General features: G+C 38.2%; 1 protein-coding gene across 24 annotated transcripts in view; it reads right to left on the bottom strand.

The window, feature by feature from the left end:
• The window catches only part of LOC149744263 (uncharacterized), a 61,735-nt gene that overhangs the window by 18,545 nt on the left and 20,435 nt on the right, over positions 1 to 22,755 (bottom strand). For 16 of the 24 annotated variants that reach the window (XR_016391330.1, XR_016391331.1, XR_016391334.1 and 13 more), the window contains 2 exons: positions 4,807 to 6,358; positions 4,037 to 4,156 (listed from right to left, as the gene is read on the bottom strand). Coding sequence is in view for 3 of the 24 variants with exons in the window: in XM_089904367.1 (XP_089760493.1) it covers positions 4,037 to 4,156; positions 4,807 to 4,901; positions 6,000 to 6,045 (261 nt within the window). In the remaining 21 variants the exon portion in view is untranslated. Of the gene's footprint in view, positions 1 to 3,182; positions 3,264 to 4,036; positions 4,157 to 4,805; positions 6,359 to 22,755 lie in introns of those variants that run through there. The other 8 variants (XM_089904367.1, XM_089904369.1, XM_089904368.1 and 5 more) reach the window with 5 other exon arrangements.

Below are 22,755 nucleotides of genomic sequence, written 5' to 3'. Positions count from 1 at the left end.
CCTATATCAATGTAGGCATCACAAAGCTCTATGGGCCAAGTATACCACAAACAAAAGGCATCAGGCTCATTCCTCCTCCCGATGAAAGCAGGGGTAATCTTTGTTCTCTTCATCGCAAACCTGTTCCAGATTATTCTTGAGGTCAATACCCGCAACCATCCTTCTGGTTAAAAACCATCTCAGTAAGAGTGGCATGGACATATTTACACTACCAAACGTAAAATAGATAGCTAAGTGGGAAGCAGCCGCATAGCACGGGGAGATCAGCTTGGTGCTTTGTGACCACCTAGAGAAGTGGGATAGGGAGGGTGGGAGGGAGGGAGACGCAAGAGGGAAGAGATATGGGAACATACGTATATGTATAGCTGATTCACTTTGTTATAAAGCAGAAACTAACACACCATTGTAAAGCAATTATACTCCGATAAAGATGTTAAACAAAAAACCATCTCACTACATCCTTGAACACGTGCTCTGGTCCTAACATAAGGTATGGGATTTCTTAAATCTTTTATTTTGGAGTCTCATCTAAGACCTCCTAACTGTAGAGCACATGCTGAACTACTGCACTTAGTTAAAAGGCTGTAAGGGCAGTGAGTTCCTGAGATGAACACCAAGAGTTCATCATAGCAGCATCTGTCTGGACAGCCTTCTGGTCCTGATAAGCAGAAGCCAGTAAAAAGTACAGCTAAGCCAAAGACATCCCATCCCAAAGGACAGCTGGAATTTCAGCAATACTATGATTGGAGACCCCTCAGGGGACCCAGAACCTTGTCTACCATGGTGTACTATTCCTTGGGGAACAAATGTTGCGTGTTCTTCCTATTGTCCTACAGAGGAACTCTCATCTTTGAAGAATACTGGCATCCTGTATTAAGTGAACATAGTTCCAGTAGCAACTAAAACTTTTCAATAGGTTAACTTCTCTTAACCTTATCCTCAAGTGTAAAACATGCAAACTAGGAAGTGCTTCAAGTCAAATTACTGAATCAGATGGCCTACAATCTAATATCTGTAGTTATGTATGTCGCTCAACTATCCTGTACTTACCGGACAGGAAGGTTCTTTGAGGCATGTCGAAATCCACAGAAAATCTTTAAGATCTTAACACACTTGATTATCCATCGTAGTTCCGCCATCCTTCTCCCATTAACCCCCAAATTGAACAGTGATAAATACTCAGGAAACACTGGTAGGACACAGGCTGGCCCATCAATCCCACAGGGATGAGAAGCCAGGGAAAGAGTGGAGAGGATTCTTGGATGTAATAATAAAGGCATCTCAAGTTGGAACTTTCTATATAAAGACGATGGTCCCTGGACTCCATTTTCAACATATTGAGCAGCTTGGGAGTGAAAAAGAGAAGAGGCAAAAGAATAATTTTTTTCAAAGTCACTGCTAATAACTACAGTGCCTGCTTGATAGGGTTGTGTAATAGAGCTGCAGCCATCCCCGACTGAGGCACTTGATAGGTGACAAAAACCTGTGTCCCCTGATTCCTACAGGATATGCATCCTTCCCTCCATGCTGCCCCAAATACCTCCTCTGCTGCTCATCAGCTTGACACCACATCCCCATTCCACAGGAAACCATCCCTTCCCTGCTGCTTTCGTGGCCTAAGTGACAGCCACAAGTGGTCCCTCTCCCAGTGCTTGAGCTTACCCAGAGCATAAACAATCGCTGGGCTCCAAAACACACAGAACCAGGATGGGCATTAAGGGGGCAGAGGTTAGGCTGAGCCCTGCCAAGGAGATGGGGTGATGTGAAGATAGCTGCTGAGATCACATGTCTTCTTGGACTGATGTTTGATTTCTTCAAAGCACTATGCAGTCTTTCTTCTTTGAAACCGATTCCAGATGGATCTTCCATCCCTTCCCTTCTTCCCTTCTTGCCCCAAGCCCTCAGGCCCTCACCCCTACCTATCTCCCTTACCTAATAACTCTCAAACAGAACTCCGAATAGCATCAACCTGTATGACAGGAAATGCTGACTATCCCACACCTTACTCCCTACTTCCCTCTTAATTGTTTCTTAATGGATGGGAAGCCAAGACTCTAAAATCCCTTAAATACCGAAAGCAAAAGTACTAGAAGGGCTCATGCAGTTTCCTTGAGTTTTCAATCTATCCTGGGCCAGACAAGCCACCCACACCCAACCCATGGATCTCAGTGTTCACACACAGAAACTGATAGGGCCTAATCAGGCAATTAGTCTATTCAGCTCTAATACTCTATAGAATATGGATTTGTATTCTCTCTCTTAACCACACACCCCTTTCCTTGAGGCTCGGGAGCGGCACTGTCCACCCCAGGACAGCTCTGGTGTTAGCAGTGGCCCCAAAGAACTCAATCTCAAACATCTTCTGAGATGCACCAGTTCTTCTGATGCAGCAGCAAGTTGTCAACCATGGCAAAGTCTAATAATGCCAAGTGAGTCTTCATCCTACCACCCTGCTCCTTGGACCTAAAGGCACTTCCCAGATTCTGCCTCAAGCTATGTTACAGTTTGGTGTGAGGGGACATTAGGCATCCAACAGCAGGGTAAGTGTAAGTGATTACAGTTCCTGATATTTGGCATTCCTTAGGGGCCAGGGTAAAATAAGTGACCTCCTAGACAGACGAACTCATAGGCACTGTGTAATGAGAGCTCACTAGTGATATGGTACAAGGCTAACGATTAATGGGGGGAAACCTACAAAGGACTCCCTAAATTGCCCTGCCCACCCTCTTAGTAGGTCAGTTCAAAATTCCTCCTGTTGTGAACACTCATTTACTTAACAATCAAGCTGCTACCAAACTAGCTCAGTCACCTGGGGTTAAAGCCTCAAAGGCAGAAGCAGGGAGGTAAGGCACAGAGAATAAGCTAGAGTCTAAAAACAGAAGCCTTCAACAAGTAAGCCCACCACACACAACCACCATTTTAAAGGTAAAAGGAGAAGTCTTAAAATGAGACAAATGAAAGACACCAAGAGGCACCAAGGGGCACATAACTCATTCTTCAGTGACTCCACAAAGCCCCTCACTTGTCTGGCTCAACATGGACCCCAAAAAGCCAGCACACCACTCTAGCTGAACCACTGATGCTCCCGAGCTCCCAGGAGACAATGATGCCAAGAGACCATGATCCCTACACCCCATACCCCATTTATATTCCAAAAGAAGGATAAATGACCCCACACTCACCCCCATCTGCTTTGCTGAGAATTTTATGAGGATTTATTTATTGTATAAGCCTGCCAGCTTTCCCAGCCAGGTGGTTAAACTCTGAATATGAAGGGTTGGAGAAGGTGGAGGTGAGAAGTATGATTAAAAAAAAAAAAAAGAGAGAGTATTAGACTCAGATAAATGAAAGGGGGCAAGAAGGAATAACTGCACATGCCAGGGGAAGGAGAGTGAAACAGCAATCGATGAGGGGCCTTGATGTAGGGGCTAAGAGTGTAGACCCTGCAGTATGATCACCTGGGTACAAATCCCTGCTTTGCAAATGACTTGCTGTGTGACCCTTGACAGGTCATCTAGACTGTGTAAGCTGTAATTACCCCATCTGTAAAATCTGGATAAGACTACTCACAGAACCTAAAGGAAAGGGTTACTGTATTAAATGATTTAATACATGAACAGTGTCTAACACACAGGAATTACCCAATAAATGTTAGTTGCTTCTGAATCTGGGCTCCAGCAATCTGGGTCTATCAGTCACTTTGCTTCGCTGTTTCAGCCCTGACACAGGGATGCTATTCTCACTAGGGCCATGTGGCCAGGTAAGAAACTGTGCCTGGTCTAAGGACTTGCGCACATTACAACTGAAGTGACTCACACGTATGTGAATTAAGTATATTTAACTTCAACCTGAAAAAACTTGTGAGCTAGAAATTCAGAAACTTCAAGGCCAAGTCAAGGCTGAAGGCCAATAAATAGAAAGAAAGCTTCTCAATCCCAAAGGAGTCCCTGGAAAAGGAGTAAAGCCTGACTTTCAAAAGGGCTGTAGTTAACAGTGGAGATGCAGGTCTGACACCCAAAGCCCACCCTCCTCCTACCCTGTCGAAGCAGGTCTCTGTCAGGGCAGTGAGCACTAGTAGCCCCAACAACTGCCACAGAAGTGTCTTTGAAGAACAGACGGTGATCAATTCTCCCTCTGTGCACGGCCGTTTTCTTTCCTATTAAAAAAGAAAACTTATTGAGAAAAACCGCCCTGTTGGGGAAGGCTAACTGCACTTCAGTTGAATTGAAGGTTTAACTGCTGAGAAACCACATGTATCCCTTAGACAAATATATAAGTGCATACGGGTCATCTGTTCCCAAGCAAATATGGGGAAATTTTCACAGGTGTGAAGGTTAGCCATGCTTCTCTTCCTTTGAGAAATGTGAGTTAACTGAATCCCAAACAATTCAAAGCTTTCCTTGGAATGTAAAATGCCACAAACAGCAGAGCCTTCAAATTCAAACTGTAACTTAAAAAGCATTCTGATCTTGTTAAAATTATTTTCTCTCCAATTCACACTCTGATTATCTGTACAATGTACATGATATGTACACCAATTATAATTTACTTATCCGAGGATGTGGGGAAGAGCACATCTGCAAGGCCCATGGTAGGTAATAATCAATAGGAACACAGACAGATATTCAGTTTAGGCACAGCAAAGCTCTGTTTTTAATGGATTTTCTTTAAAACCAACCAATTGGACTATGCATTATAGTTTATAAATTATTCTGTAGTTTAAAGGAATAAAACTTTCCCCCTCTGACAGAAAGACAGCCCTTGTCCCAACAACATGAAAGATAATGAGATGGAATGATCGCTCACCTGACTTAACTCAGCAATCCTCCGCGGACGAGATGGAAAGTCAAATGGAGGATGAAGACCTGAAGACTGAGGAGCCTGAATTTCCAAGGTTGAACCTGGACAGAAACATCTGGGGTAAAACAGTTGACTTGATAGCAGGTTGGCTCCCAGGAATCTCTCTATTCTGGTAGCCAGATAAAGGAACCAAAAGGCAGATCTCTACTTGGGAAATCAATTGAGTAATTTGGAACAAGTCTCATTCTAAAGTGCTTCTCCAGGGTGGCGGGGGAGGGATAAATTGGGAGATTGGGATTGACATATACACGCTACTATATATAAAATAGAGAACTAATAAGGACCTACTGTACAGCACAGGGAACTCTACTCAATACTCTTGTAATGGCCTATAGGGAAAAAGAATCTAAAAAAGAGTGGATATATGCATATGTATAATTGATTCACTTTGCTGTACACCTGAAACTAACACAACATTGTGAATCAACTATACTCCAATAAAAATTTTTTAAAAAATGCTTCTTCCATGGAGTGTGGTTAAATTACGAAAACATGTGTATAATAAAGGTTGTTAGGATGGAGACATCACAAGAGGAAATACCAGAGAGGTCAAGGGTAATTAAGGAAGTCCAAAGATGACACTGTAGTATCCTGGGGCAATTAAGAGCTTAGGCTCTTCCATCATAAGACATGGGTTCAAAAAGGGAGTCTACAATTTACTGTCTGGCCATGCTTGGATGAGTTTTGAACTTCTCTTGGTTTGATAACCTGTCTTTGAAATGTAATAAAAATGATACTAACACCAGAGATGGTGAGATTATTACATCAAGTAGAAGCAATTAGAACAATTCTAGGTTTGGCTATCTCTAAAATGAACCAACCTTGGGAGGAAATGGCCTTTATTAAAAGGTCTTTTCTGTATGGTTCAATTGTGTGTTTGAAAACCAGATGTGGAGATAAGGGTCATATCCAGGTGTTCTATTAGAAAGGTACCCCAGTTAATCCTAACACACCTATCCTATATACTCTAATGATTGCCTCTACTTTGCTGGTCCAGCATTTAAACTTAAAAAAAAAGGGCAAATCTTAAAGAGTTCCTGATCTTCCTAGGAGCACAGTTACCCCTGGACATTGAAAAGGACCTCAATTTACCTCCAACTAGAGCATCATTGATAAAAAGATAATGAGAGAGAACCTACAGAGCAGAGACTCTGGGGATGAACTGCTTGAATTGCTCTGTGACATTTCGGGAGCAAGGTTACTGAGTTTAGCTGACCTCAATTACGGCAGCTGAAAAAAACAAGGGATAATATTAGAATTTACTTCCTGACCATTAAAACTGAGTCAAAGCACACATAGAACAGTGTGTAGGGCTTCCCTGGTGGCGCAGTGGTTGAGAGTCCGCCTGCCGATACAGGGGACATGGGTTCGTGCCCCGGTCCGGGAAGATACCACATGCCGTGGAGTGGCTAGGCCCGTAAGCCATGGCCGCTGAGCCTGCGCGTCCGGAGCCTGTGCTCCGCAACGGGAGAGGCCACAACAGTGAGAGGCCAGCGTACTGCAAAAAAAAAAAAAAAAAAAAAAAGTGAAAGAACAGTGTGTAACACTTACTATGTGCTCAGTTAATGTGAACTATTTTTATCAAAAGACTATTATAAAAGAAAAAGGATATTGTATAAAACCGACTGTTGTCTGTAATAGAACAAACAGATATGATTAAGAGGTATTTAAATGAGAAGGAATAGTTGTATTTGGTAGAAAGTGCTAGGAAAACAGATTAAAAGGTTAAAATAATATTTCAACCATTAAAAGTGTTATCAACTAGTGAAAGTGAAAGGAACAGAGGCATCTCATAACATAGGACTGAAAGAGGAAGGTAAAGGATGGTGGATGACAGCAGGGCACAGAATGAGTATGTCTGTCAGAGGTGAGACAATAAATTAAGTGTGAAGGGATGTAGGGATGTATGGACAACATTTGCTTATTGAATGTGGGTCTAATTACTTTACACTTAACTGTCTTCACATCAGCTAATCAAGAGGTGCAAAACAAACAAAAAATAATCGCGTCTCTAACAAGTTTATAATAAAAGAAATTATCAGGGAGATACGTACACAAAGATGTTTCTGTAAGTATGTTAACTGTACTGATATGTTCAAATTTTATTTTTAAAAAAACTTAAAATAATTCTAATGTCTAAAAAAGAGGGAGATGTTATACCAAAAAAATCACGGTCCAAATGAGATTAGTGTGTATTCATATTTAAAGACAGGAAAATGTTTTCGTTAATTTAAGAGCCATCTAAAAATGTTATCAGTATACATACATATACTAAAAAGAAATGTACCAAAAATCTGAGTGGTTCTGAATATTCTTCTTTTAATTGTGCTATGCTTTTTTACTTCAATTTTTTACAATGAATACCTATGCCTTTTATAATTTTTTAATACATTGTATAATGGGGGAAAGAAAATGATTCTGAGTGATAGATACATAGATTTGAACTTATTCCTTCCTAAAGAAATTGACTAAACGTCCTCAGAAAATATGAAGAGAATAAGGAGAAAAGGAAAGTAAAGAGCAAATGTTCAGGAAATAGACACCAATTCTACACAAAATACTGACCTATATTAAAAATTATAGCTAAAAGAAAAATATATTTTAAATCACATAAAACTATTTACCCAATTAGTATTACTGTTCAATTTTAATCAAGGAAAATAGACATTGATGCCAAAGGTATCTCAACTAAAATAGGAAAATATTTTGTTAATTTTTGGATAGCCTGTGCTGATATTAGTATAGATGCCTCATAATTTCAGCAGACCAAAGTTTTATCTTAATACTACAGAGCCAATTTCAAGATTTTTATTGCAAGAGTTAAATAATTCTCTACTGTACAGTTTACTATGAGCAATTTAATTAGCTTAATAAAATGTAGAAACAATTAACCAAAAACATTACATGCATGTTGTAGAGCAGGGCTATCCACTAGACAATAAACAAAATGTGTTTTATAAACAAAGTGTATATATAAACAAATATATACTAATATATGTTGTATAAAAACAAAATGTGTCATATAAACAAACTGAATACATAAATAAAGTGTGATATATGCATACACACACAATGAAATATCATTTGGCCATAAAAAAAAGCAATGAAGTGCTGGTACATGCAACACTGATAAACCTTGAAAATATGCTAAGTAAAATAAACCACACACAAAAGGACAAATATTATACTGTTCCAATTATATGAGGTACCCATAATAGGAAAATTCAGAGACCAAAATTATATTTAGAGGTTACCAGGGGTTAAGGAGAGAGGGAATGTGACAAATGTACCATAGTAACTGACATAAAATGTTAATATAGGGGACCCTGAGTGGGGCATATATGAGAACTCTTTGTAACTTTGTGTACACCAAAAACTGTTCTAAAAACAAAAAGTTTATTTAAAAAAAAATAACCAGAATGATGACATCCACATCCCCCCAAATTTTACTCTATCAATAGGTCACCACACATTTTGATCTTTCCATGTACTAAAAATTAGACTTATCACAAATTCAATAAAGGAAATTGAATCAAGTTTATAACAACCTTGTTGAGGCCCCTGATGTGCAAGGAAAATTTGGGGATAACCTGTTTTGTGATATTGTGCTAAAATACAGGTTAAACAATCCACAGCCTTGTATTTTGAAGAAAATTAATTAAGCAACTATAAAAATGGTTAAGTAAAACATTTCTAGATGGGCAACTGAGAAGAACTTTAATAAAAATTGTTCATATTTTTCCAACTTTTGCAAAGATACCATCATATAGAAATCATATAAAAATACTCACACAAGGAAATATGGATCATGTTTTCACTTCACCATTATTTGTGAAAGGAACAAAAGGCTTTAAAGTAATCTGTTAAATAAATTATATTATGCATAAATTTTAATTTCAAACTGACAGCCAAATATTCTGATGTATAGTCCAGAGTCACATGTTAAGTGCCAAAATTGATAATTTTTACAACATAAAATTGAATGACTTGTGTATGACAAGGGGTCCTGTTTAAGGCATGCAAAGACACAAGGCAAGACAGAGGACTCTGAATATGGGAGTCATGAAACATCCCATAAATATTACTTTGATAAGACTATCTCAACCAAGAACACAAGCAATGTGCAGCAAATAGGCATGCAAGGAAGCACAGATCATGAAATATTATAGTACTTTTTCTGCTTTAGCTCTTCTATTATGCTATGTGTATGCTGATTAAAATCACCCTGTATATTAATTTTAACATGTAAAATTTCCTGTTATAAAGCCCATGTACATATATATACACCATACATCTTTACGGTACACCTGGCAGGAAAAAAAAGTATAAAAGCAGCTGGGAAAAACAAAAACCCTGTGTAGAACTGACACAAAATAGAATAATGAAAAAAATTCAGATGGAGACTACTCTAGTAAATTGTTAAAGCGGGAAAGTCAAGAGCCATGATGAACAGTCATTGACACAAATATTATGTAGAACCAAGAAATTTAGAGTATATGGAATGGTGTCAAATTAATGAATCTAAGTATGGACAGGCAGCAAGTGGGCACAGCAAATAGTAACATCTTACACAATCAAAATAATTCCATACTGTCACAGAAAAGACAGTTAATGGACTCACACACCAATGAGTCCAGAAGCAGACCCAAATAAATTATGAAATTTAGTATTTGACAAGATGTAATTTTAAATGAGTGAGGAAAAGATGAATTTTCAATAAATAGTACTGGGCAATTGGCTAGCCTTTTAAAATAGAATGTGAGATCATTATATGACTACTGACATCAAAATAAGATCTAAATGGAACAATGATTTTGATTAAGTTATAAAAATACTAAAAAGTTCAACTTGTAGGGCTGCTCATGTGATGTTTTTTCCCTCTGGCCTAACCATGTGGTACTTATATTCACAGATTTCCTAAAATTGAATCATCCTTGCATGGCTGCCATGAACACTACTTGCTTATATACTAGTCATGAATTTGCTTCTGGATCCTTCTCACCAAGTTTATATTTAGGTTATTTGCTTATACAGTTGACCCTTGAACACCGCTAGGGTTAGGGGTGCTGACCTCCCCCACGCAGTCAAAACTCCGCACACAACTTTACAGTCAGCCCTCCATACCTGGGGTTCCACATCCAAGGATTCAACCAACTCGGGATGGTGTAGTATAGAACGTATTTATTGAAAAACTGAATACTCGTTTTTTAAGTGGGCCCTGGCAGTTCAAACCCCTGTTGTTCAAGGATCAACTGTATATCACTGTCAGAGACTGGTCCACAGATCTATTTTTATCAGGCTATTGTTTCTACAATATGCTGACTTTATAACAAGAGTATCAACTTATATATACAGAGACTATCTCTGAAAAATTACACATGAAATTAGTAACAGTACTTATATCTGGGAAGAAGGAAGATTGAGGATTAGAAACCAGGGGTGGAAAGGCAACTTTTAACTATATCCACTTTAGTACAAACTGAACTATTTACTATTTGCATGTATCCTTGTTTTTTGAAAAAAACTATTATGTGAGTGACAGTAAAACTGGAACATTTTCAAAGGGCAATCTAGCAACCTAATGAATCAAGTTATTAAATGTGCATATTCTCTTTACTCAAATCATACAAAATTACTAGTGCAAGTACCTCAGAACAAGTGTACAAGATACAGAAAAATATAAATGACATGTAACACACTGTTTGCATTTAGGGGATGACACATATGGTATTGTAGACATATTGGTATTATATTCATACCAATGTTTATTCAACATTTAATGAGCACCTACTAAGTGCCAGGCAGTTTTAAGAGATGGAATCACAGCATTCTAAAAGGATAAAAATGCTTGGTCTACAAAGACACAAACCCTGTATATATCAGCAAAGAGCTTACGTATCAGCAGCAACAACCAAATCGCCACTAGGCTGCCAATCAATCAGGGGTTATAGGGAAATACACCAATGCAAGACGGCAGGCCACCTTATGATATTCAACCTAACCTGAGTTGAAAGTGTTAATGCTCAGCAGACTCCTATAAATTCTACAATATGCCTTTGAGTTCCGTGACTTCGGTAGAAATTCATTAGTTTTAAAGATGTTCATACAACCTGTTGGAAGTAGATATGTCTACACCCTACATTACAATGTAATTTCAGACCCAGGGTGCAATGCTTGTATAATATGATATGCTAACTATTCAATCCCAGGTACTGACAGACATCATGTAATCTCTCAACTAGAAAATAATAGAGCTGAAAGTATCAAACTACCAATTATAGATCAGTCACTAAAGTTACTATAAGATATACTGACCCCTTGGGCTTGATCACAATATTTGGTCTAACATCAGAGGGAACATTCTGGGTCAAAGGAACCCCCCAAGCAGAACTTAAGCCAGACACTTAACACTACTCCAACAGATTAAGTTTCCACAAAGTGAAAAAACACTGTAAATTATGCCAGGGTACCAAGGTATCATGATTCCAAGAGAAAGGAATGGGTGATGATCAACAACGTGAAATTAAAAAATGACAAAATTTATCTAGAGACATCATGAAAAAGGCTGCATTTATGACTGACATGATTCCTGACCCAGAATTACAAAAATTTTAGCAAGAACACCTAATGGACAAAAGTAGGTCCCTTGGAACCTCTAATAATTGGAATTTAAGCCCCTTGGTGGCAATATATTGATATATATGGTGGCTAAGTCCACTGTAAAAATACCAAAAGTCCTTCAGAGAACAAGATCTACCAATGTTAGCTTGGTTACTTGGCCCCAAATATGGGTTCTGCCTTAGGGTACAGCTTTGGTGATAAAATTCCCCTGAAGTCCAATGTTGCAAAGTCCTCCTCCTCTCCCCTCCTATCACCTCTACTGTTAGGCAACCTTCCTTCCTACGTACCTCGTACTTAACTCTATTATACTTCCCCTAGCTTACTGATCTCCCAGAGAAAACCTAGAACCTACTGTATGTATAAATTATGTACAGTACCCATGCATGGTACAGGAGGCATTTAATGTATACAAGTTGAATAAAAAGCTTATCAAGAGGAAAAATGAGTGAACATAGCTTTTTTTTTAGAAAAAGAAAACCTCTTATTAAAACATAGTTTATCCTCAAGTCCATTCTCTAGTAGGTCTGTGTCTTTATTCACGTCTTGCCCCTAGGTTCTTCATGACCTTTTTTTTTTTCTTAGATTCCATATATATGTGTTAGCATACGGTATTTGTCTTTCTCTTTCTGACTTACTTCACTCTGTATGACAGAGGGGGAAGGGTAAGCTGTGACAGAGAGAGTGGCATGGACATATATACACTTCCAAGCGTAAGATAGCTAGTGGGAAGCAGCCGCATAGCACAGGGAGATCAGCTCGGTGCTTTCTGACCACCTAGAGGTGTGGGATAGGGAGGGTGGGATGGAGGGAGACACAAGAGGGAAGAGATATGGGAACATATGTATATGTATAACTGATTCACTTTGTTATAAAGCAGAAACTAACACACCATTGTAAAGCAATTATACTCCAATAAAGATGTAAAAAAAGATTAAAAAAACAAAAAAAACACATAGTTTAAAGACTAGCGTGTAAAAGAAATCAACAGATCAGCGAACACAATATACCTTAGAAATATACACAATATATAAAACATTACAGTAAAAATTAAAGGTGTATTTTGTCACCAGAACCTTCCAAACCTATCAATTCTGCTACCTTCCCCCTCTCTATATAAAAAATTATATATAGAAAATTCTTGTTCTCATCCCTGGATACACCTGCCCCATTCTCCCAACACCTACAGGTAACCACTTTTATATAATCTGTTATTTTTTTTAACATAAGTGAACATTGTCCATTTCACTTTTTCACTTAACAATATATCACTGCAGAGACTGCTTCCTCATGTGTTTTTACAGCAACCTAGTATTCCACACTCATGGGCTCCTGGGTTGTTTCCAATCTTTTACTATTATAAAACTGCAATGTTACATATGCAATTTGTTTCACATGTGCAGATACACAGGATCACTGGATCAAAGAATAAAGGCAATTATAGTTTTGATAAATATCTCCAAAGTGCCCTCCATAAGTATTATACTATTTTGTACTCTAACAAACATTCTATAAATGCCAGTTTTCCCATAGTCCTTCCAGCAAAGTTCTCAAGTATTAACTTTCTCTGTAGTTTTGTTTTGCATTTCTCTTATGAGCTTGAGCATTCTTTCATAGGTTTAAGTGTTGTTTTTCTGTGAACTGTCTCTGTTCACGCCCACTGCTCATTTTAAACTGTGGTCTTTTGATTTTATTTAGAATCTTTCTATACATTAATGGAGATTAGCACTAAGTAATACATGTTGCATGTATTTTCCAATTTCTCATTTTCTTTTCACTTCATTTAGTGTTTTTGACATGAAGTATTTTATTATGTTAGCTGCGCTTATGAATCATTTTATGGCTTCTATGTTTGAAGACACAGAAAGATAAAGATGTGTTTACAAATCAGTGAGCAAAGAATGGATTAACTAACAAATAGAATAACCAAACAATTGGGAGAGAGAAAAAAGTAAATCCTTTCCACTTAAAAAAAAAAGATTAATTAAGGATTGCAAGATTTTGACAGAATAAGAAAAAATACATAAACAAATATACTGATTTAGCCTTGAGATTTAGAATTCCTTTCTAAAAGTAAATCCAAACATTTTTTAATACATTAAACTCGATTAAATTTTATATCATGACATTTATCAATCTTCCATATTAAGAATTTTGCTTTTGGTATTAGGAAAAGCACTGATATCCTTAATGTTTTAAGCACTCTTTAAAAAGAAACATTTTAATGTCGTTTTAGAAGTGCTTTCCATTGTAATAAGCCTCTCTTCCCTTGGCTCCTAAGTGCAACTTCTCTGCAGTAGTAGTCTTCTGAGTCTACTACTGTTAATTCCCAACCTAGCCTAGGAAAGAGCCAGTCAGGATGACAGGCTGACAATTTACACGCACTCAAGTTTTAAATATGCATAACGAAGTGAGAGATAGAACTGGATCTCTAAGGATTCATGGAAAAGCATAAACTATGAGTAAGCAGAAGTGTAGAGAAGGATATAAAAGGTCAAAAGAGCAAAACAATCAGAGGTAAGGTAATGATAGAGCAGAAATGCAGAACAGGGGAAATCCCTGGTGGTCCAGTGGTCAGGACTCCACGCTTTCACTGCCGAGGGCCTGGGTTTGATCCCTAGTTGGGGAACTAAGATCCCACAAGCCACCAAAAAAAAAAAGAGCAGAACATGGCCCATAAATAGAAACAAACCCATAAAGGGTTTCTCCTGATGCCTCCATTTCCTGGTGGCCTTCTAGTTACCATGCCAGAGAGGCACAGCCACTCACCTGTTCCTTTGGTGGGTTTCCAGTAAAATTCTTACCTCCCTTACTGCTCACGATCCCTTGTAACCTTGCAAATTATCATCCCCTCATTGGATCTATCATTTGCGCTCCTCATAACAAAAAACTTTACAAAACTAGAGATAAGATATAAAAATGTATAATATAAATTTGGTCTTTGTCCTCTGTTGGAAGCACAGATCTCTAAAATGCGTGAGTGATGGAGTGTTCTTTTGTTATTTACAAGAAGTCCATTTTGAGCACACCTGAATTTATGCTAACGAGGTGACTCAAGATGGGCTTAGTTGCCAGAAGGACCAAGCATATTAGTAGAAGATTGGAACTTTCAGCCCTATCCTCTAGACCTTCAGAGAGGAGAGGGGCTGGAGACTGAACTTAACCAACTGACCAATGATGAGACCCCAATAAAACTCTAGAAACCCAGAGCTCAAGGAGCTTCCTGGTTGGTGAACACTTTGATGTGCCAGGAAGGTGACATATCCTGAGTCCAAGGGGTGAGAGAATGGAAGCTCCTTATCCAGGGTCCTCCTAGACTTTGTCCTATGTATCTTTTTCATTTGGCTGCTCCTGAGTTGTATCCTTTATAATAAAACTGTAATTGTAAGTATAGCACTTTCAGGGAGTTCTAGAAATTATTCTAGCAAATTAACAAACCCAAGGTGGTCACAGGAATCCCTGAATTTAGCTGATTGGTCAGTATAGGTTGCCCTAAGATTTACTAAAGGGAAGGCAGTCTTCAGGAAGATGTTGCCCTTAACTTGTGGGATCTGGTATTAACTTGGGGTAGTTAGCATCAGAAATGAATTGAAGCCAGGTGGTGTCAGAGACCTGGTGTCATAACAGTATCAATCTCTCACTGTCAACCTACCAACTTTTTATTATTTCCAACATAGTATATTTTCATTAAGAAAAAAAATCAAACCAAAACACCCCATAAGAAATAATAATTACTTATGTAAACCTGTCTCAAAAGATAACCAATGTGAACATTTTGGTGTCTTAATAGACTTCCATATTTTTACTTTTGATGCAGGAAAATACATCAAAGGGGTTACAGCAATTTCTTCAGTTCCTGATAAGGGAGAAAAATAGTATTACCTGAATCAAATTATGCCCAGATAGCACAATCAATCTGCTTTTAAATCTTCTCAAATGGAGAGGCCTGTTACTTTAAACTAACTTTCAGTTTTTTAATTAAATTCATGTGAAACCATAGAACAAAACTTTAATATTCCCTTGGACTTCTTTCTTAAAGAATGGTTCCTTGAAGGTGAATTTCCTAATTAATGTGTGGGGAAGGAATGACACCCAAAATTTTAAATTAACACACTTCTCTCAGTTAACTATTTCCAACAGTGTAAGGAGGAAAAAAGGAAAAAATAGCCAGTATATCAAAGATTTTGTTAAAAATACTTTACAAGTTAAGCTTAAGTCACTCTTTGACATAACCTAAAAGGCTTCCCAAAATTTTTTTACATGCCCCAAACAGAACGGAAATCATATATTTGAACTCACTCTTATCACCTTAAGCAGTACCTGAATGTGATCAATCATAGAATGCTATAATTTTGATCTATTATTATACATTCAACCCACGTACACAGGAAAGAGTTAACATAGCAGGCCTAAGACTACTATCCTCAGAAAGACCTGCTTGCAAGGTTGGCCCTTGGCTGGCATCAGGAAACTTTACTGGTAAACAGTTCCCTGCACTGATAGAAAACTTTCCCTAACTGATAAGGGTGGCTCACTGTGCCTAAATTGCTTATATAAATAATGTGGATCATGTTGAATACCTACTTTCCTTCTGGAAGTCTGATGTCTTGGTATGTGCTAAGCAGAAAGTGCCTATGTGACCAGTCCACAATAAAAACCTTGGTTGCTGAGTCTCTTAACAGGCTTCCCTGGCAGAAACATTGCACACGTGCTGCTATATTTTTATTGCAAGGGGATGCTCTGTGTGACTGCTCATGGGAAAGAGAAAGCAGATGGAAAGCTGCACAGGGACTCCTCCAGACTCCACGTGTGTCTTTTTCTTTATGCTAACTTTAGAAAGGCTATGTATCCTTACTATGTTAGCCCTGAGTAAAACTATATGCTGAGTCCTGTGATCCAGTGACACCCCCACATATCATCCATTTTTGATATTAAGTAGCCAAATCATATAGGCCACCCTTGTTTTCCTTGAAGTTTCAAAATGCATTTTTACAACCACAATTAAATATAATATATATTTACATTATAACGATTAGATGTTTTGGTTATAATTATCCTTACTGTCACATTTTTAAAATCACTGGATTAGAACTGTCAATAAATGAGGTTACAACTATCATAAAGCTTACAACTTAGGAACTACTTCTGACTTAGAACAAAATGTTAAGCTGGTTTTTAAGCAGAACAATGCATTTTCTGAACTAGGCAAGGTTTTTTTTTTTTTGAGAGGGCACTTTACTCCCCCCAAAAAGAAAAAAAAGTACATTTGTTTCCCAAACTTGTTCCCAGCAAGACATTTTTCTTCTTAGTGATGCAGAAGTTCTTTTTAGATATTAAGCTGTTACTCTGAGTTAAAATATTTTATATCCTACCTTTAGTTAATGACATTTTTATCAAGTTCCAGGCTACTAAAAGCAGGCACGCACACTTTTCAATTACAAATACTTCATGCAATTCTCCCTAGTTGGATGTATTCAAGGAGTGTAAAAATCCTTTGGTGGCCCATTGTAGCCAACTTCCAACAACTGTGCCTCAGGAATAAGACAAAACATATACGTGCTGCTATCTCTGAACTGACTAAAGTAATTCTCTAGGTAAATTAGAAAATGAGGGAGTTTCTCCTAACAAACTGTAACCACTGATTTTTATCATATTCTCTAATACTTCTTCAAATGCATACTTATGCTCATGCCTGCTGCCAGGAACATGTCGACACTATCAGTCTTTTGTCAGGCTCTTTTCCATGGAAACAAACCAGGCCTAAGGGCCCTGAGAGAATTCACTGCAGCTTCTGTGACTAAAAATTATGGTTGGTAAGGAAATGATGAGTCAACTGTGCAAAGATAAATTACAAGGGCATTCATCATAGCTGACATATAATGAGAGGTAAATAATCTTCAACATGCCAATTTAACTTACTACAAGAAACATACCCATCTATGTAACCAGAATACTCGTTTCCACATGAGGAGCATATGCTTTTCTTGTAGCCAAATTGTGATCATGAAATTGCTTAATCAGCACAGAATCTGAACAGGTGGCATAATTAGATAAAATAAATGCTCAATGACAAAGACAGCCCAACACTGAAGTCTATACACCATTAACAGTGGTTTTAGATGAATGATGGGATTATAGCTTATCTTGCCTGCACTCTTTATATCCTTGTATTATTTGAATTGCTTATTATAAGTACCTCTTTATAACCAGGAAAAATAGCACTTCCATTTTGAAATAAGCTAGGAAAAATAAAGTTATTAAAATTAAGAGAAAATTGTGGCTACATATGGCATAAAATACCTAAGGAGTAACATAAGAAATACTGGGGGGATCTACATGATGAAAATTATGATTATTAGGACATAAAAAGACTTGACTAAATGTCTCTAGTAGAGGAGAAGAAATGTTTCAAGCACGTTAATTCTGACCAAATGAATTTATAAATCAAATGCTACCACGATAAATATCCCTAAATGAATTTTTTTAGATGAAGTAGAATTTTACAAAGTAATTTTTTTTAATTTTGTAATTAATTTATTTTTTTTTTGGCTGCATTAGGTCTTCGTTGCTGCATGTGGGCTTTCTCTAGTTGCGCTGAGCGGGGGCTACTCTTCGTTGCGGTGCGCGGGCTTCTCATCGCGGTGGCTTCTCTTGCTGTGGCACACGGGCTCTAGGCGCGCGGCTTCAGTAGTTGTAACACACGGACTCAGTAGTTGGGGCTCGCGGGCTCTAGAGCGCAGGCTCAGTAGTTATGGCACACGGGCTTAGCTGCTCCGCAGTATGTGGGATCTTCCCTGACTAGGCCTTGAACCTGTGTCCCCTGCATTGGCAGGCGGATTCTTAACCACTGCGCCACCAGGGAAGTCCCCAAAGTAATTCTTATATTCAAGTTAATGATGAATTGGAGAACAGTAGCTAAGAAGATATTGAGAAAGAATAAACAAGAAAGTTTACTATGAACAAGGAAGGAACAGACCAGGGGTCAGCAAACTTCAGCCAATGGGTCAAATCTGGCTGCAGACAGATCTTGCATTCACTGTTTCTGGTTGACTCCCTGAGTGAACAGTTGCAACAGAGACTCTGTGGCCTACAAGCCTCATATATTTTCTATCTGGAATTTTACAGAAAATGTTTGCCAACCCTTGCAATAGACACTTTAATTTTGCTGTCATGCCATAGGCTCTTCTCTAAGGGAGCTCATTAAGACCAAGAGAAGGCAAATTTATGAGGTAATACAATCCATGAATATCACAAGTAAGCAGAAGCTGGCAGGTAGAGAAATAAAGGTTGGGGAAGCCAGTGAGGACTTCCCTGGCAGTCCAGTGGTTAAGAGTCTGCACTTCCACTGCAGGGGGCACAGGTTCGATCCCTCTTCGGGGAACTAAGATTCCACATACAGTGCAACCAAAAAACTTTTTAAAAATTAAAAAAATAAAACCAAAAGAAGCATGAAGGAACTTTAAAAATACTGATGCCTGTGGTGATTAAATCACAATATCTGACCCTGGTTTATTTTTAAAGTTCCTCAGTTGATTCTAATGTACAGCTCTGATAGAGAGCCACTGAGCTAGAAGGAACAGCAAACGCACAGTGGCTGAGTGATGTCAGTGGTGTAGCACAAGAGTAATGAACCAAAAATACCTGCTGTTAAGGTGCCCAGAGCTGCTCGAATCCAGTTCCCATACTCAATATTGTTTCTATATTTAGATTCCCATTATAGCCCCATTTTCCACATTGTTCAACGTATTTATATAAAATAAACCCCTATTAATGAGACAGGCTGAGTGATTCTTCATTTCTTGAGACCAAAAGAGCCAATTTTGTATAGAAATTTGTATCAGAAATACAGTTGCATGAAAACAGACCCCCAGGAGAAATATAAAACATTTGGAATTGTTAGGGTATGACTGTAGGGTAGAAAATCATACACAATCCCCTCCAGATACCAGGATGCAAAGTGTTTTTTTACAAGTCCAGGTTATGTTGTGGCAAAGCCACTAATTACACAATTGCCTTTGTGACTGATACATACAGCCACTTAAGGTGAAGCACTGAGGCTACTGGTAGTGGTTGTATTATAGCAACAACAAAAAAATAAGCAGAGCAGGGTTTGGCAGTTATTTCTCTTCTGACAATGATGTGCAAATTCCAACATAACCATGAGGTGCTGACCCTGGAAAGCATGATTTTATCTCTCTTATAGCTAGACATGGTGCTCAGTTACCATTCCAACAGGCACGGAATAACATGGATCAGACCATAGGTTCCCAAGCTTGAGAACCACTGGACTAAATGTGTCCAGTGTTCAGGTTCCTACAAATGTACGCCCGCATCCTTCTAAAGATCACCACCCTATCTATTGTCACAGCTGTAGCACAGCCCTTAATGACCAGCTTTTGTTTCACATTATCTAGTACTACATCCTCTCCAATGAGCACGATTGTCGGGACCAATCCATATATTGCCAGCATGTCTAAGCATGAAAAAGCACTGCACAAGTAAAGATAAACTAAGCCAATTAGATTTTCACTCTTTGGAATTTGAGTAGAAACAATGAAAACTAGGTAATTACCAGTAAAAGCTGAAGCTGAAAGCCTCACTGAAGTAGTGGCAAAGTCAGTCATGAGGAAGAAAAAACAAAGTAGAGAGGGGGAGAGAATAGCTGAACAAATAACTGATTTAATTCAAGTCAACAGCACAATGGAAAAGGTCTACAAACTCCATGTGCTTAAGCTCTTAGAGCCACCACAGATATAATTCCATACCACACTGCTCTTAAGATTCCTATGAAATCCTATCTTCCTTACTGTGTGTATCTTACTATGTGTATCTATTTGATAAATGTCTATTTCTTGAGCTAATCCTGCATCTTATTTCTTGAAACCAGAAATCTTATGTAATTTAGAAAATAATGTAGAGTTGGGCTACATAAACAGAACTTCGGCAGGAAGTAAAATATTTAGGCCTGATTATGACTTGGTGGTGGGGCAGAGAACAGACACACACCCCACCACAACCCAGGCTAAAAGGTTAAGGGCCTACAGGAACTGCGGCCAAGTTATTGTCACAGGACCACACATCCAATGAAGGTAACTTGTGGTAGAATCGCAAGAGAGAAAATTGAAGTGGCCAAGAAGATCAGACAGGTGGATGCTTCTAAAATTGGCAGGGAAATTTCTAAAGTGGCCTCATGACATCAGACTATAGCATCTGGACGTGACTTAGTTACTCTCCAACATTTCTGCTTAAGTAAGAGCTGGAAAAGTATAAACAGAAGCATCTTTAGAAATGAGAAAATGAGATGAGGGGCATAGGTGATTAGTGGTCAAGATGTAGAAATGCAATACAAACACACCTGAATCAAGTGGTGGCTACACTCACAGTCTCATCTAAGGTAAACTGTCCCACTCATAGTTCTGGAGATGAGGCAGTCTGAGAGAGCAATGAATTTTAGAATATGACCTGTCCTGTCACCCAAAGCTGAATGTACCAGGTGTGGGACACACTACCTAAGTGCTGTGTCATTGCACGACTCAGAAACTGACTACCCAAGCAGGGTGTGAGCTAAGCCATTTAAATCCTTGCATTGAGGAATAAAGTTTGTGAAATACAAAAAGAGTGAGGCCCATAGCAGAGGGAGCTGAATATTAAATGACAGCGCTGGGAAGCATGAGATACAGCCAAGGACACTGGAGCAATAAGCAAGGTTTAGTGATGAATAACTGAAAATTTATGAGGAAGCAGAATATAAACAAAACTAGGAAGTAAACTAAATCTTGAGTAGATAGTGAGGAAGGCAAAAAAGCAGAGAAAAGGAGGAATGAAGACATGTGATATATGGCATAAGGTCAGTTAATAATACTACAGTGAATACTGAAAATTTGCTAAGAGAATAGATTGCAGGTACTCTCATCACAAAAAAATAGGTAACTAGGTGAGAAGAAAGTTAATTAGTTTGACGGTTGACTATAGTAATCATTTCACTACGTATATCAAATCATCAAGTTGTATACCTTAAATATATAGAATTTTTATTTTAAAAAAAAGATGTTAAAGGTAGCATACTAGATGAATGATACAAACCCCTGTTGCTTGCATCTATCTTGGAACCGCTTCCAATCCTCAAACCATTTTCCTCGGAGAGGAAACTGAATTTCATTTTCTTTATTTTTTAATTGTCTTATTCAAATACTGGATTTTCTTTATTTGGACTCTTATGAAACCTTTGTCTACCTTAGAGGCTGGCCATGCATAGCCATGGGTGGTCCAAATTGCCTGGCTGACCCAAGAGAGGTCCATTTCTTGAAAATAAAAGAACCTACAATACCAGAAATTGCTAACAGAATTCCAGGCATAACTGAAGCTCACCAAGAATGTGAGTTTGCTCGATTTGGTTAGGGTGTCACAGTAGGGGATAAGGAAGTGAGAATCCCCCCACATATTAGAATAGAATGATAATAGCCACTAGGAGGCCATGACAGAGCTGTTAATTAGGCATTTAAAGCCATCAAAGATGATGCTGTGAGGGATCTGGCAACTGTTGCAATAGAGTAACTTTCCAAGTTTTTCTTTAATGGCCAGGTAGTAAATATTTTAGGTTTTGCAGGCCATATGGTCTGTGTCACAACTACTTTGCCACTGTAGCATAAAAGCAGCCATAGACAATACATAAATGAATGTGTGGCTGTGTTCTAATAAAACTGAAATCTGATTTTTGTATAATTTTCACAGGTTATAACATATTATTCTCCTTTTGATTTTTTTCAACCATTAAAAAATGTAAACACCATTCTCCACTCATAGGCTGTGTATATATATATATATATATATATATATATATATATATATATAAGCAGTGGGCCACGTTTGCCCCGTGGGCCATAGCTTGATATATAGAAATGGAAGGTTTTATCAAAGATGGTCATGCAAGTATTTTTTAACTTGATTATATTTGAGATACTCAAGGATATTCTGATGACTGTGTAAACTTTCTGTTTAATGGGTTACTCCTGTTCTTTTTTTTAAACCGTCTTAACCATTTTTAAGTGCACAGTTCAGTAGCATTAATCATATTCATATTGCTGAGCAACCAATCTCCAGAAATTTTTCATCTTGCAAAATTCAAACTCTATACCCAGTAAACAACAACTCATTCTCCCCCTCCCCTCAAGCCCCTGGCAATCACCAGATTTTTAAGAAACACTGTGTGAGCCAAAGGAGACCTGTATACAGGAGGGATTTAGCCCACAGGATGCCAGCTTACTCACACTATTTCAC

This window comes from Delphinapterus leucas, chromosome X (assembly GCF_059928025.1).
Source record: "Delphinapterus leucas isolate spDelLeu-1000000601 "Yukka" chromosome X, BTC_Dleu_Yukka2, whole genome shotgun sequence".
Classification (NCBI taxonomy): domain Eukaryota; kingdom Metazoa; phylum Chordata; class Mammalia; order Artiodactyla; family Monodontidae; genus Delphinapterus; species Delphinapterus leucas.
Note: the sequence above shows the minus strand (reverse complement) of the source record. Positions and strands in the feature narration are given on the sequence as shown.